This window comes from Scyliorhinus torazame, chromosome 1 (genome assembly GCF_047496885.1).
Source record: "Scyliorhinus torazame isolate Kashiwa2021f chromosome 1, sScyTor2.1, whole genome shotgun sequence".
Classification (NCBI taxonomy): domain Eukaryota; kingdom Metazoa; phylum Chordata; class Chondrichthyes; order Carcharhiniformes; family Scyliorhinidae; genus Scyliorhinus; species Scyliorhinus torazame.
In genome coordinates, this window is record NC_092707.1 from 340,232,913 (window position 1) to 340,248,769 (window position 15,857).

The following is a 15,857-nucleotide window of genomic DNA, read 5'->3' on the forward strand; positions in this document are numbered from 1 at the left end:
CCGGGAATCCAGGAGGAGAAAGAGGCAGACATCCCGGCTTTTGCTTCCCTGGTAGCCCAGCGATGGATATTATTAGCTTGGAGGGACTCAAACCCCCGAAGTTGGAGACCTGGTTATCGGACATGGCTCTGTTTAGAGAAAATCAAGTTCGCCTTGAGAGGGTCACTGTTAGGGTTCACCCGGAGATGGCAACTGTTTGTCGACTACTTTGCGGGAAAATAATCGTCAGCAGACTGGCGGGGGGGAGGGCGGGGGGGGGGGGGGGGGTTAGTAGTCTAGATTAGAATAGAGGGTCAATAAGGGAGGGACCTGTACGAGAGGTAAATGGCTTTTGCACTATGTTTATGGTTTCACGTATAATGTTTGTTTTGTTGTTGCTACTATACCAAGGATACCTCAATAAAATGTTTATTAAAAAATAAAATAAAACATGGTTTGTGGTTGGGGAACGCACGCATTACCTTCTTTGGCATGCAATCTTCTACAGACTTACTGATGAAGTCTGTGATGGTGGTGGCATACTCGTTTAGATTAGCCACTGAGTTCCTGAATATGGACCAGTCCACTGACTCCAAGCAGTCATGTAGAAGCACTTCCGTTCCATCGGACCACGATTGCATGACCTTCTTAACCGGAATGTCCTTCTTAAGTTTTTGTTTGTATGGCGGGAGAAGGAGCACTGTCTTGTGGTCAGATTTTCCGAAATACGGGTGGGAAATGGATCGGTAGGTGCCCTTGGTGTTTGTGTAGCAATGGTCAAGGATGTTGGGGCCCCTGATGGGACAGGAGATGTGTTGTTGGAATTTTGGCAGTACAGTCTTGATGTTGACCTGGTTGAAGTCCCCTGCCATGATGAACAAGGCCTCCGTGTATTCTGTTTCATTGTTATTTATAGCATTGTACAATTCATCAAGCACCTTCTTCACTTCCACCTGGGGTGGGATATAGTCCACTGTGATGCTGGCAGAAGCGAACTCCGGTGGAAGGTAGTACGGGTGGCACTTCACAGCCAGGTATTTCAGGTCGGGGGAGCAGTAGTTCACCAGGGTTGCCACATCCGAGCACCAGGAGTAGTTGTTGCGGAGGAAAACCCCTCTACCCTTCACTTTGCCCGATGGTGCCATGTGGTCCATCCGGTATGTGGAGAAGCCGTCAGGTTGTATGGCACAGTCCGGTTTCAGTTGCTGGCAGGATCTTCCTGGGTCAGCTTGGGCCGGGTCACGTGATCAGTTCCAATATTGGTGGTTGGGTCTGGCTGTCCTGGAATTGGGCCTTATTGTAGGCTTGTTCGGGCCTCCATGTAGATTCTCCTTTCCTCCATCTGCCGGCATGTCAGGACACTGGATGGGCCTCTCCAGGTTGAGTCGCGCTGGGTCGCGTGGTCGGGGACCAGGTCGGGCACTCCGGGGCACGGGGTAGCTTCCTAGGCCGGGTGCTCCGTGAGCTGGGTCGTTTTCCTTGCCAGGTCGTGTTTGGGCTTCCGCGTCGGGCCTCTTCCACTTCCAGGGCAAGGTCCAGGGTAGAGTCACCGGAGGAGTTCTACCGAGTCAGGTCCTGTGGGGTCATGTGGGCTGGCCCACGGGCGCCGGAAGTAACATAAAAGAGAAAGGATCGAGATAATATTAGTGTTAGTATTGAGTTTTAAACGGTTAGCAAGGTTGTAAGAGTTGTAGGAAAATGATCTGTGGGAGAGAGCTTGCAGAGAGTCGCCATGCTCTGGTGCCGTCTTGAGCTGCAGCACGCTTTGGAAACTGCGCATGTGTGGTGCGCGTTGGGAACTGCGCATGTGCGGTGTGCATTGGGAACAGCGCATGTGTGGTGCGCCTTGGGAACTGCGTATGTGCGGTGTGCATTGGGAACTGTGTATGTGCGGTGTGCATTGGGAACTGCGTATGTGCGGTGCGCTTTGGGAACTGCGCATGTGTGGTGCACCTTGGGAACTGCGCGTGTGCGGTGCGCCTTGGGAACTGCGCGTGTGCAGTGCACCTTGGGAACTGCGCATGTGCGGTGCACCTTGGGAACTGCGCATGTGTGGTGCACCTTGGTAACTGCGTATGTGCTGTGTGCCTTGGGAACTGCGCATGTGTGGTGCGCGTTGGGAACTGCGCATGTGCGGTGTGCATTGGGAACAGCGCATGTGTGGTGCGCCTTGGGAACTGCGTGTGTGCGGTGTGCATTGGGAACTGTGTATGTGCGGTGTGCATTGGGAACTGCGTATGTGCGGTGCGCCTTAGGAACTGCGCATGTGTGGTGCACCTTGGGAACTGCGCGTGTGCGGTGCGCCTTGGGAACTGCGCGTGTGCAGTGCGCCTTGGGAACTGCGCATGTGCGGTGCACCTTGGGAACTGCGCATGTGTGGTGCACCTTGGTAACTGCGTATGTGCCGTGTGCTTTGGGAACTGCGCATGTGTGGTGCACCTTGGGAACTGCGTATGTGCGGTGTGCATTGGGAACTGCGTATGTGCGATGCGCCTTGGGAACTGCGCATGTGTGGTGCACCTTGGGAACTGCGTGTGTGTGGTGCGCCTTGGGAACTGCGCATGTGCAGTGCACCTTGGGAACTGCGCATGTGTGGTGCACCTTGGGAACTGCGTATGTGCGGTGTGCCTTGGGAACTGCGCATGTGTGGTGCACCTTGGGAACTGCGTATGTGCGGTGTGCATTGGGAACTGCGTATGTGCGATGCGCCTTGGGAACTGCGCATGTGTGGTGCACCTTGGGAACTGCGCATGTGTGGTGCGCCTTGCGAACTGCGCATGTGCAGTGCACCTTGGGAACTGCGCATGTGTGGTGCACCTTGGTAACTGCCTATGTGCGGTGCGCCTTGAGAACTGCGCATGTGTGGTGCACCTTGGGAACTGCGCATGTGTGGTGCAGCTTGGGAACTGCGTATGTGCGGTGCGCCTTGGGAACTGCACATGTGTGGTGCACCTTGGGAACTGAGCATGTGTGGTGCACCTTGGGAACTGTGCATGTGTGGTGCACCTTGGGACATGCGTATGTGGGGTGTGCATTGGGAACTGCGTATGTGCGGTGCGCCTTGGGAACTGCGCATGTGCGGTGTGCATTGGGAACTGCGTATGTGCGGTGCGCCTTGGGAACTGCGCATGTGTGGTGTGCATTGGGAACTGCGTATGTGCGGTGCGCCTTGGGAACTGCGCATGTGCGGTGTGCATTGGGAACTGCGTATGTGCGGTGCGCCTTGGAAACTGTGCATTGCCCAGGAGCCTGGTGGGATTTCCCATTTGTGACGCCTCGTCGGCGCTGAAAAAAATGTGCGGATTTCAAAAATCTTCGATTTTGGGAATTTCGGATAAGGGATGCTCAGCCTGTAATAATTGAGTTTAGTTTACAAACAGTACTGATGAAAGTGTTCTGACCCCGATGAGGAAAGAATGAGGGGGTTTAAAGCCATTTCAAGACTAACTACTGAAGCAAAGGTGGGGAAGGTGACACTCGGTGGAACACCTTCCTAAGATCTCTTGATCAAGCACTGAGTACCTTTGAACAAAAGACCCCTGGCTGGAGCCCAGAAGCAAACAAGACTGAGTTGTTTGACTGGCAACAGCCCCACCCGCTGTTGGTTGAATACCAGCAGTGATAGGACAACATCTTTAAGTGGACAAACGCAATTGGTGGCAGGTTGGGAAGACCTTTCCACCCCAACACTATATGTGGCAGAGGCGAGAAGATAGCCTCTAAATGCTACCTGCCTCCAGACTCATCTTCGTGAGGACATTAATTTCTAGCCATAAGAACTAGGAACAGGAGTAGGCCATCTGGCCCCTCGAGCCTGCTTCGCCATTTAATGAGATCATGGCTGATCTTTGTGGACTCAGCTCCACTCTCCGGCCCGTACACCATATCCCCGAATCCCTTTATTCTTTAGAAAGGCATCCATCTTTTTCTTAAAAACATTTAAAGAAGGAGCCTCAACTGCTTCACTGGGCAAGGAATTCCAGAGATTCACAACCCTTTGGGTGAAGAAGTTCCTCCTACACTCCGTCCTAAATCTATCTCCCCTTATTTTGAGACTATGCCCCCTAGTTCTGCTTTCCCCCACCAGTGGAAACGACCTGCCCGCATCTATCCTATCTATTCCCTTCATAATTTTATATGTCTCAATCAGATCCCCCCGCATCCTTCTAAACTCCAATGAGTACAGTCCCAGTCTACTCAACCTCTCGTCATAATCTAATCCCCTCAACTCTGGGATCAACCTAGTGAATCTCCTCTGCACTCCCTCCAGTGCCAATATGTCCTTTCTCAGGTAAGGAGACCAAAACTGAACACAATATTCCAGATGCGGCCTCACCAACACCCTATACAATTGCAGCATAACCTCACTAGTCTTGAACTCCATCCCTCTAGCAATGAAAGACAAAACTCGATTAGCCTTCTTAATCACCTGTTGCAACTGCACACCAACTTTTTGCGACTCGTGCACCAGCACACCCAGGTCCCTCTGCACAGCAGCATGTTTTAACATCTTACCGTTTAAATAATAATCCATTCTGCTGTTATTCCTCCCAAAATGGATAGCCTCACACTTGGCAACATTGAATTCCATCTGCCAGACCCTAGCCCATTCACCTAACCTATCCAAATCCTTCTGCAGACTTCCGGTATCCTCTGCCCTTTTTGCTTTACCACTCATCTTAGTGTCGTCTGCAAACTTTGACACATTGCACTTGGTCCCCAACTCCAAATCGTCTATGTAAATTGTGAACAACTGCGGGCCCAACACTGATCCTTGAGAGACCCCACTAGTTACTGGTTGCCAACCAGCGAAACACCCATTTATCCCCACTCTCTGCTTTCTGTTAGTTAACCAATCCTCTACCCATGCTACCACTTTATCCTCAATGCCATGCATCTTTAGTTTATGCAGCAACCTTTTGTGTGGCACCTTGTCAAAAGCTTTCTGGAAATCCAGATATACCACATCCATTGGCTCCCCGTTATCTACTGCACTGGTAACGGCCTCAAAAAATTCTACCAAATTAGTCAGACACGACCTACCCTTTGTGAACCCATGCTGCGTCTGCCCAATGGGACAATTTCCCTCCAGGTGCCCCGCTATTTCCTCCCTAATGATAGATTCCAGCATTTTCCCTACAATCGAAGTTAAGCTTACCGGCCTATAATTACCCACTTTCTGCTGACCTCCTTTTTTTAAACAGTGGTGTCACGTTTGCTACTTTCCAATCCTCTGGGACCACCCCAGAGTCTAGTGAATTTTGATAAATTATCTCTAGTGCATTTACAATTTCCCTAGCCATCTCTTTTAACACTCTGGGATGCATCCCATCAGGGCCAGGAGACTTGTCTACCTTTAGCCCCATTAGCTTGCCCAATACTGCCTCCTGAGTGATTACAATCATCTCAAGGTCCTCACCTATCATATCCTTATTTCCATCAGTCACTGGCATGTTATTTGTGTCCTCCACTGTGAAGACTAACCCAAAAAAACCTGTTCAGCTCCTCAGCCATTTCCCCGTCTCCTATTATTAGGTGTCTGCTTAATCTGACTTCTCAGTAAAATAGGACAATCAGTTGCACACTAATAGCTGGCCCAGTCCATAAACAAAATACCCACTAATACTGCTGGACCTTAGTTCTCATGCTTGGCCTGCTGAATGTTTGTAATTTGGTTGCTAGGTTCTGCGTTACTGCCCGTACACTCTCCGGTGAAGGCTGTGGGAAAGAGATCTGAAACTAAAAACTGAAAACAAGTGAGATATTTGTCATGCACTTGTCAACAACTGTAGCTATTCCTTGTGGTGGTATGTGTTAGGGGTAATATGGTACCTGTGAAGCCGCGAGGCTATTGGCTGACAGGTCCCGGGTCCTGGTTGGATCTGCCGCCTTCTGGCTCCGCCCTGAAGGTGGAGTATAAGAGCTTGAGTTCTCCCAGCAGCCACATTCTGTAACTGAGCTGCTGGGGAACAAGTCTTGCTTAATAAAGCCTCGATTGACTTCATCACTTCTCGACTTGAGTGAGTAACTGTTGCACTACAATTTATTAAGCAAGCTTAAAAGACTATGGAGCTCCGGATCGCCCCGGAGTGTCTGCGAATCAGCCCCCATGCAGCAAACTCGGCAGCCGTGTTTAAACACTGGCTAGCATGCTTCAAAGGTTACCTTCGAACGGCCCCCGGCCGGACCACGGAAGATCAGAAAATGCAGGTCCTGCATTCCAGGGTGAGCCCGGAGATCTACTCGCTCATCGAAGACATGGAGGATTTCCCGACGGCGCTCGCCATGCTGATAGAAGTCTACATTCGGCCCATAAACCAGGTCTACGCACGCCACCAACTTGCGACGAGACGGCAAATCCCCGGAGAATCGCTCGACGAATTCTGCAGCGCACTCTTGATTTTGGGGAGGAACTGTAACTGCCCGTCGGTGAGCGCGGTCGAGCACACGGAGCTACTAATTAGAGATGCGTTTGTGGCAGGTATGACTTCCTCGCAAATTCGTCAAAGACTGTTAGAGAAAGACTCGTTAGGACTCACAGAGGCACGGGCCCTTGCGGCCTCCCTTGACGTGGCCTCACAAAACGCCCGCGACTACGGCCCCGACCGCGCGGCAGCCCCTTGGGCTCCGTGGACCCCGTTGCGACCGACTCCCCGGCACCCCGCAAGCCTGCGCGGCTAGAGCATCAGACCATCCCGGTGGACCCCGCTGCTATTTTTGCGGGCAGGCGAAACACCCCCGGCAGCGCTGCCCGGCCCGCTCAGCGACTTGTAAAAGCTGCGGCAAAAAGGGGCATTACGCAGCAGTATGCCAGTCCTAGCGGAGAACGGGGACAGCAGACTCAGCCCCCCCAACGATCCACATGCAGCCCGCGGGCGCCGCCATTTTGGGTCCCGGACACCAAGAGGGGAGGATGGGTGCCGCCATCCTGTGACCCCCCCCCGGCCACGTGCGATTCATGGGGGCGGCCATTTTGGCTGATAGCCAAGGACCCCAGCATAGACAGCTCCACGGGGTCTGAAGAAAACGCCGCAATGCTCCAACCATGACTGGCTTCGGTGACCCTGGACCAATCGTGGCCCCAGACGCTCCAGACGGCAACAACAACGGTGCTGATCAACGGGTACGAGACGCCATGCTTGATCGACTCTGGGAGCACAGGAAGTTTTAACCACCCGGATACGGTAAGACGCTGTTTTCTTTCCATTCGTCCGAGCACCCAAAAGATTTTCCTGGCAGCGGGGTCCCATTCAGTAGAGATCCAAGGGTTCTGCATCGCGAACCTAACGGTGCAAGGGAGGGAGTTTAAAAACGATAGGCTTTACGTCCTCCCCCAACTCTGCGCTCCCACTCTATTGGGGTTAGACTTCCAGTGTAACCCCAGAGCCTAACGTTCCAATTCGGCGGCCCAATACCCCCACTCACTATCTGCAGCCTCGCAACCCTCAAGGTTGAACCGCCTTCCTTGTTTGCGAACCTCACCCCGGATTGCATGCCCGTCGCCACTAGGAGCAGACGATGCAGCGCCCAGCACCAGACGTTTATCCGGTCCGAAGTCCAGCGGCTGCTGAAGGAAGGCATAATCCAGGCCAGCAATAGTCCCTGGAGAGCCCAGGTGGTAGTTGTGCAGACCGGGGAGAAGAAGAGGATGGTCGTAGACTATAGTCAGACCATCAATAGGTACATGCAGCTAGATGCGTACCCTCTCCCCCGCATATCCGACATGGTCAATCGGATTGCACAGTACAACGTCTTTTCCACCGTGGACCTCAAGTCTGCATACCATCAGCTCCCCATTCGCCCGAGTGACCGCAAGTACACGGCCTTCGAGGCAGACGGGCGTCTCTACCATTTTCTAAGGTTCCCATTTGGCGTCACGAATGGAGTCGCGATCTTCCAACGGGAGATGGACCGAATGGTTGACCAGCACGGTTTGCGGGCCACGTTCCCATACCTCGACAACGTAACAATCTGCGGCCATGACCAGCAGGACCACGACGCCAACCTCCGCAAATTCCTCCAGACCGCTAACGCCCTGAACCTCACCTATAATGAGATAAAATGCGTTTTTAGCACCAACCATCTGGCCACCCTGGGATACGTAGTGCGCAATGGAGTGATAGGCCCCGACCCCGAACGCATGCGCCCCCTCATGGAATTTCCCCTCCCCCACTGCTCCAAAGCCCTGAAACGCTGCCTGGGCTTCTTTTCGTATTACGCCCAGTGGGTTCCCCAGTACGCAGACAAGGCCCGCCCGTTAATCCAGTCCACTACCTTCCCCCCTGTCGACAGAGGCCTGCCAGGCCTTCAACCGCATCAAAGTGGATATCGCAAAGGCCGCGATGCATGCTATCGACGAGTCCCTCCCCTTCCAAGTCGAGAGTGACGCATCCGACGTAGCTCTGGCGGCCACTCTCAACCAAGCGGGCAGACCCGTGGTTTTTTCTCCTGGACCTTCCACGCCTCAGAAATCCGCCACTTCTCAGTGGAAAAGGAAGCCCAAGCCATAGTGGAAGCTGTGCGACATTGGAGGCATTAGCTGGCCAGCAGGAGATTCACTTTCCTCACTGACCCAACAGTCGGTAGCCTTTATGTTCGGTAATGCACAGCGGGGCAAAATTAAGAATGACAGGATCCTGAGGTGGAGGATTGAGCTCTCCACCTATAACTATGAGATCTTGTATCGTCCTGGAAAGCTGAACGAGCCGTCCGATGCCCTATCCCACGGCACATGTGCCAACGCACAAGTAGACCGCCTCCAGGCCCTCCACGAGGACCTCTGCCACCCGGGGGTCACTCGATTCTACCATTTCGTGTAGCCCCGCAACCTCCCCTACTCTGTGGAGGAGGTCCGTACAGTCACCAGGAACTGCCAAATCTGCGTAGAGTGCAAACCGCACTTTTTCAGGCCAGATAGAGCGCACCTGATAAAGGCTTCCCGTCCCTTTGAACGCCTCAGTTTGGATTTCAAAGGCCCCCTCCCTTCCACCGACCGCAACGCATACTTCCTGAACGTGGTGGACGAGTACTCCCGTTTCCCCTTCGCCATCCCCTGCCCCGACATGACAGCGACCACAGTCATTAAAGCCCTCGGCACCATCTTTACACTGTTCGGTTTCCCCACGTACATCCATAGCAACAGGGGGTCCTCCTTCGTGAGCGATGAGCTGCGTCAGTTCCTGCTCAGCAAGGGCATTGCCTCGAGCAGGACGACCAGCTACAACCCCCGGGGGAACGGTCAGGTAGAGAGGGAGAACCCCCGGGGGAATGGTCAGGTAGAGAGAGAGACCGTCCTACTGGCCCTACGGTCCAGAAATTTCCCGGTGACAGGAAGTCTTCCCGGATGCCCTCCACTCCATCCGGTCGCTGTTGTGTACCACCACTAACCAAACGCCTCACGAGCGCCTCCTTGTCTTCCCTAGGAAGTCCTCCTCCGGAACATTGCTGCCGACCTGGCTGGAAGTCCCAGGACCCATCTTGCTCCGAAAGCATGTGCGGGCGCACAAATCGGACCCGTTGGTCGAGAGGGTTCACCTTCTCCATGCAACCCCCAATACTTTACGTGGCATACCCCGACGGCCGACAGGACACGGTCTCCCTGCGGGACCTGCCGCCCGCCGGAAACACACACACACTCCCAACACCGAACACCCCCTCCCTGCCACCGGCGCACCCCACAACCACCCCCTTCCCGGGTGGATCTGTCCTCCTCCCGTGCCCGCCCAGGAGTAAAGAAACAGGAACGAACAGCGCAACCCTTCCAGAGATGACAGTGCCCGAGCCAGCACCTGCACCACCACCGGGGCTGAGGCGATCGACAAGGATGACCAGGGCACCCGCGCAACTCGTGGAATCCGCGTGACACCAGAAAAACTTGTAAATAACTCTGACAACACCTGTACATAATGATTCTGACAAAACCTGTACATAATAATCCTGATATAACTTGTACATAGTTAACGGTTGGGCACAATACATAGCCACTGTTTGAAATTTGTTCCAGGACCAGCCTTCATAAACCCCGACCACCATGCGAACCACCACCCCGCCGGGTTCTTTTTCAACAAGGGGTGAATGTGGTGGTATGTATTAGAGGTAATACGGTACCTGTGAAGCCGAGAGGCTATTGGCTGACAGGTCCCGGGTCCTGGTTGGATCTGCCGCCTTCTGGCTCCGCCCTGAAGGCGGAGTATAAGAGCTCGAGTTCTCCCAGCAGCCGCATTCTGTAACTGAGCTGCTGGGGAACAAGTCTTGCTTAATAAAGCCTTGATTGACTTCATCACTTCTCGACTTGAGTGAGTAATTGGTGCGCTACATTCCTCCTGTGCGAAGAGTGCGTCAACATTGAGCAATATACAGAGGATGACAGGGGAATATGTTACTGTTCATATTGAGTTATAAATGTCGGGTGAGATTTAACGGACTCGTTGCGCCCGACTTGGCGTGACGAGTCCACTGAATCTCATGAGAAAACTCGCCAGATTTGCGACGCTGAAAGCGCCTTGCCCTATTTAATGGAGTCTCGCGAAACATCACATTCTGGATCTCGCCCTCACTACACGTGATCCAGATCAACATATTTAAACTGGCAATATTGGGCTCATTTAAATGCAGGATTTTCCCACCTTCAGGGCCTAACGGCTGCGCCTGGGAATCCTCAACAGGATGCCATTTCGTACTGGTTTCCACAAACATAGACCAGTCGTAATGGCACCTAGGGCGCTCTCTCAGACCATTAAACACCCCTGGGCAGTCGGGGATAGGGCAGGGTGGCACCCTGGAACTCCCTTTCGCACCCGGGCATCTTGGCACTGGCAGTGCCACCCGGGCACCATGGAAGTGCCAGCCTGACACTGCCAGGGTACCACTGCAAGGCTGACAGGGGCACTGCCAGGTTGGCACTGCCCAGGATTAGACTTGGAGGGTCTTACTAGGTGGGGGGGGGGGGGCGGGGGGGGGGGGTGAGGGGTGTTTCTGAGGGCCACCCCGAGGTTGGGCGGGGCAGGGCGCATCGTGGCGAGATCGGGACAGCCGGATAAAATGGCACCCCAATCTGCACAGAGCCTTTGCTCGCCGGCAGGAAATGACTAAGTGCGACCTCAGCGGAGAGAACCTTCACAAGGCCAAAAAAAATAGCAAAGTGCAGTTAAATAGCCAGATGTTTCTCGATGCTGCAGCCACCAAGAAACACCCCGATAAACACGCCCAAAATTGTACATAGATTTTTTTCCCAGTTAAATCGCATCTGTGATCTTTACAATGTTTTCAATTTTGCTGCAAATAGTAAACAGTGGAAACCTCCTCTCTAGATTGTTTCAAAAAATACAACTGGACGTCAGCGAGTAAAATTGAAAGAGGTGGGTCGACTTCAGCTTTGATTTATCATCCCTCAATATAACATTATCTAATATACATGATGTGTGATGCACATTGCTAGTAATTCTTTCTAATAGAGAAGTTTTACAAAACAGCCTGAATTTTCAGTCAAGTATTTTTTGTGTGTGGAAGACCTTTGTACTATCTGGAAAGGTCTTCAATGAATATATTCAATTTGTGGAATATTCAAGACTGTAGAAGTGTAAATATTAGCTGTAAACCATAGCCACAGGTCTGAGATCTATTATAAAGTCAGGAATAGATAGAAACCTGAGTGGGAGATTCTAATTAAGGAGGTCTTCAATTCACAGATGGATCTTTATCTGTGATTGCCACTGTCAGGGAATATGTAAGGGCATGGATCCATTGGACTTTGAATCCTTGGCAGAGAATAGGAGTTCAATCACCAGGAAGCGCTGTAAAGTTGGGGAAGCATGCCATGATTCAATTCAATCAAAACTGAGGGAGGCATATCAGCGTTGTGGATTCCCTGAGAAAAGTGGTGTTGCCTTAATGGGAAAATAAATACCTAAATGTACTTCAATTCTATTTATCCACCATTTCTCTATATCCTTCAGTACTGTGACTCAATAAAACGTATGGTCCTAGTCATCAAAATTTCAGTTGGCCAGATATCCATAGCATTTTAGTAGAGATCACTCCACATTTCCATTACCCTTTGTGATAAAACTATTCTTTGCATAAGATTTCAATTATTGGCTCGGAATTTCATACCCTGCCCTGCTTTCCTATCGATGTTTTTGCCATTTGATTTTCAAAAGGCAAGATGAAGGTATTTGAGGGCTTAATTTACTGAAGGCCTTAGATCTCTTACTCTGAGTGCCTCCTAGATTCGATTTGGTTCTACAAAAAGGTTTGTTTTGATTTTCTTCTGTGCACAAGCCAGCTCCGTGACTGAGTCCTCCTGCCACATCTGGCATCCTTCGTTGGAAAAAGTGTTTTGCAATGACCTCATTAAGATGATGTCAGCTATCAGTTTGCCACTCCAGTGATTTACATCAAAGTTCTGAATAATAGCAAATATCTGTCCCATTCTTGGTTAAAAAGTATTGGGGCGGGTTTCTCCGGTAAGCCAGCATTTTTTCCGGTGTGGAGCGCTCCCACCAGCAGCAGGATTCTCCATTCCCGCAGCTTGTCAATGGGGTTTCCCATTGTGGCCACCCCACGCCATCGGAAAACCCGTGGGCGCGGGTGTGCTGCCGGCGGACCGGAGGATACCGCTGACGGAGAATTCCATTGGTGGTCTTTGATTGACATTGATGTAGTCAGAAAAATTTACCATTGTTACATTCTTATTCTCAGATTCTAAAATCTAAAGAACCTTCATCTCCATCCCAGCGGTATATTGACAGTAAAGTAGTACGAACAAGAACAGAAGGAGAATGGCTGTCCTTTGATGTGACTGAGACAGTTAATGAATGGCTGCTCCATCGAGGTAACCTTTTGCAGTTGCATATTAAGTATATTTGGAGTGTAATGCTTTTGATTTTGCGAAATGTTCGTTTAAGCTATGTCTTCAATTATTTGATATTTTGTGTTTTGCAGACAGAAACCTTGGATTTAAGATAAGTCTACATTGCCCATGTTGCACATTTGTGCCTTCAAATAATTATATTATACCAAATAAGAGCGAAGAGCTGGAAGCCAGATTTGCAGGTAATTAATATGACAATTTTTACAACATTTCACGTAGTCTGAACAAGGGCAATGGCACTTCTTTTGTCTCTGGATATCCATGGTTTCAGCTAAAGTTATCTGTGTTGTAACTCAATGTAAATGTTTCTTTGGTCCTGAGTTTGTCACAGCTTCTTGTCATCTACCTTGGCCATTGTGTGTTTTGCTGGTTGATACATCAACAATGCTGGCTCTTCTAAAGAAATAGTATCAGTTAAAAATACCTTGGCACAAACCCAATGTCATCTGCTATAATTTTACTATTAGTATAATTTTGAATGGACTTCACAGTAAAATATTCACAATGTGCACTGCAAGAATTTGGCGCAATTAATCACTCATCACCACTGCGTGCAGGACTTGGAAAGAATTGTGTAGTCTCTAGCTTGCAAGTAAGAAGATAGCTAATGCGAAAAGGTTATAAACAATGGTCAGGATTTAATGAGTCCTTTAGCCACATGCGCATATCTCGTAATGGCTGCTAAATATCACAAGAGTCAAAAACGGGATTTGTGCCAGCGAGATTTCAGAACACAATCTTCCCTGGGCCCATCTCGATGATCTGATCAGGTTCACGCTCAGGAAGGGCATCAGGGATTCCCTTCATCAACAGTTGGTGTGTGACCACCAGATGAGGTTCATGTATGCCCATTTTCTAGGGTGTGGAGATGCCGGCGTTGGACTGGGGTGAGCACAGTACGAAGTCTTACAACACCAGGTTAAAGTCCAACAGGTTTGTTTCAATGTCACTAGCTTTCGGAGCGCTGCTCCTTCCTCAGGTGAATGAAGAGGTCTGTTCCAGAAACATATATATAGACAAATTCAAAGATGCCAAACAATGCTTGGAATGCGACCATTAGCAGGTGATTAAATCTTTACAGATCCAGAGATGGGGTAACCCCAGGTTAAAGAGGTGTGAATTGTGTCAAGCCAGGACAGTTGGTAGGATTTTGCAGGCCAGATGGTGGGGGATGAATGTAATGCGACATGAATCCCAGGTCCCGGTTGAGGCCGCACTCATGTGTGCGGAACTTGGCTATAAGTTTCTGCTCGGCGATTCTGCGTTGTCGCGCGTCCTGAAGGCCGCCTTGGGAGCATGCATGAAATCTCCATTCTTGGGAAATCGCAAATACCTAGAATTTTCAAGGATCACTCGCTGGGGACAAGTGATATCCCGTGAGGTCTCTGCTGATGGTTCCAGTGCGGAGGCCTGAGACTGTAGCAAAGCCCCAATACGATGAGGCTCACAGTGCCACCCGGTCTGTGATAGAACGGTGCATCGGCCTCCTCAAGAGGCACTTCCACTGCCTCAACAGGTCTGGTGGGGCCCTTTAGTATTGTCCCCAGCATTGTGGTGGTCTTATATAACCCTGCTCAACAGCAGGGTGGCAAACTTACTGATGAAGACCTGGAGGAGTGTCATGTTTCCTCATATGAGGAGGACGTCCTGGTGGGAGTAGAGGAATAGGTTGATGTGGAGCCAGAGGATGGGAGGCCACGCGAGGTTGAGCAGAAGGGCTAGGGAAGGGCTGGGGTTGGGCAGAAGGGCTAGGGAAGCCCTCATCACTTCCTGCTTCATGCAGTAGGACCAGTATGTTGTCCGACAACAAGCTCCCCCCTGTCCCCACCCCCACACTGTGGTGACCCCTCACAACCATAGGATAAGGGTTGCAGAAATCTTAGTCATCAGGGTTGTGGGGCTGAGGAGTCCTTGTGAACCTGCTGCCCAGTCATTGCAGGAGAATGATGATGACTCGCAGTGTGGAATGGCCTGCTAGTCTTTAGGTCTGACTCCTGACTGTTTGCTGCCAGAATGCTGACTCTCTGGATCATGAGCAGGTGAGGTTTGGCTCTCGATTCCTTTGTCCCTCAGCACTAATAGGAGTATTAGGGGCGAGTGTCTTGGGTCACCTATTCATGCCAGAGTCCTATTACAATTAATGAAACATTCTCTGTGAGAGTGCCTCACTATTTGCCTAACATTGAGGGCCTGTGAGAAGATCTTTGTCCAGTTGTGGGGAAGCGCTATGACACTGGGAGGAGGGTTAACGAAAGTGAGGCCTTAAGGTTGTGAAGACCAATAAAATTTAAAACAGTGAAATGTGCAGATGTTACAGGTGATAAAGACCCCAACTATCTGTGCCGAACTTCAGCCATACCCACACTGTGCTTCTACAATTCCCTACACTTGCAAACCCTCCGACTACATCTTGATGTATTCCAAGGATGCACATCAGAGGTGGTGTCAGCCTGCTACCTTCCACACCCTGTTGCCTGATATGCCCTTGGCGGGCATCCTCTGGTGGGCCGGTACCTGGAGGGCTACGGCCTACTTTTGGGTGACACTGGTTTTGTTGCATTCACCTGTTCTGCTCATTACGCCTGAGTTGTGACAATCTCAGGAACAGGGGATTGAGATAGGCTGGTGTTTCTCAAGGTCACCTGGGTGGATGGTCCTGGGATGTGCTCCAGTGAACCCTCCTCACTCCGGTGCTCCTGGGTCACTGGGTTACTCAGTGGGATGGAGGTACAGCTGGAGTGAGCTCCAGACGCCTCAACCTCATCTGCTGCTGCCAGTCCTGGAGGCCTGCCAGTATCTGCACCATGGTTTTGAACCTCTCATCCATGGTCATCAGGGACTGAGCCATACTTTGGATCTGACCCCTTGCCCCAGGTTTTCCACTGCAGACACCATCGTTGTAGTGTTGACCTGTATGCTACGCATCGATGATGACATCTGTGACAGAAGGCTTTGGGACTCCTTCATTCGGCAATGCAGTCACAGGAGTGTTGTTGGCACCCCTTCA

General features: G+C 51.1%; 1 protein-coding gene across 1 annotated transcript in view; it reads left to right on the plus strand.

Moving 5' to 3' along the window:
* Positions 1-15,857, plus strand: part of tgfb2 (transforming growth factor, beta 2) — a 121,948-nt gene that overhangs the window by 85,920 nt on the left and 20,171 nt on the right. Inside the window, exons 3-4 of the mRNA XM_072509352.1 lie at positions 12,679-12,811; positions 12,922-13,032. Of these exons, the coding sequence (XP_072365453.1) occupies positions 12,679-12,811; positions 12,922-13,032 (244 nt within the window). The remainder of the gene's footprint in view (positions 1-12,678; positions 12,812-12,921; positions 13,033-15,857) is intronic.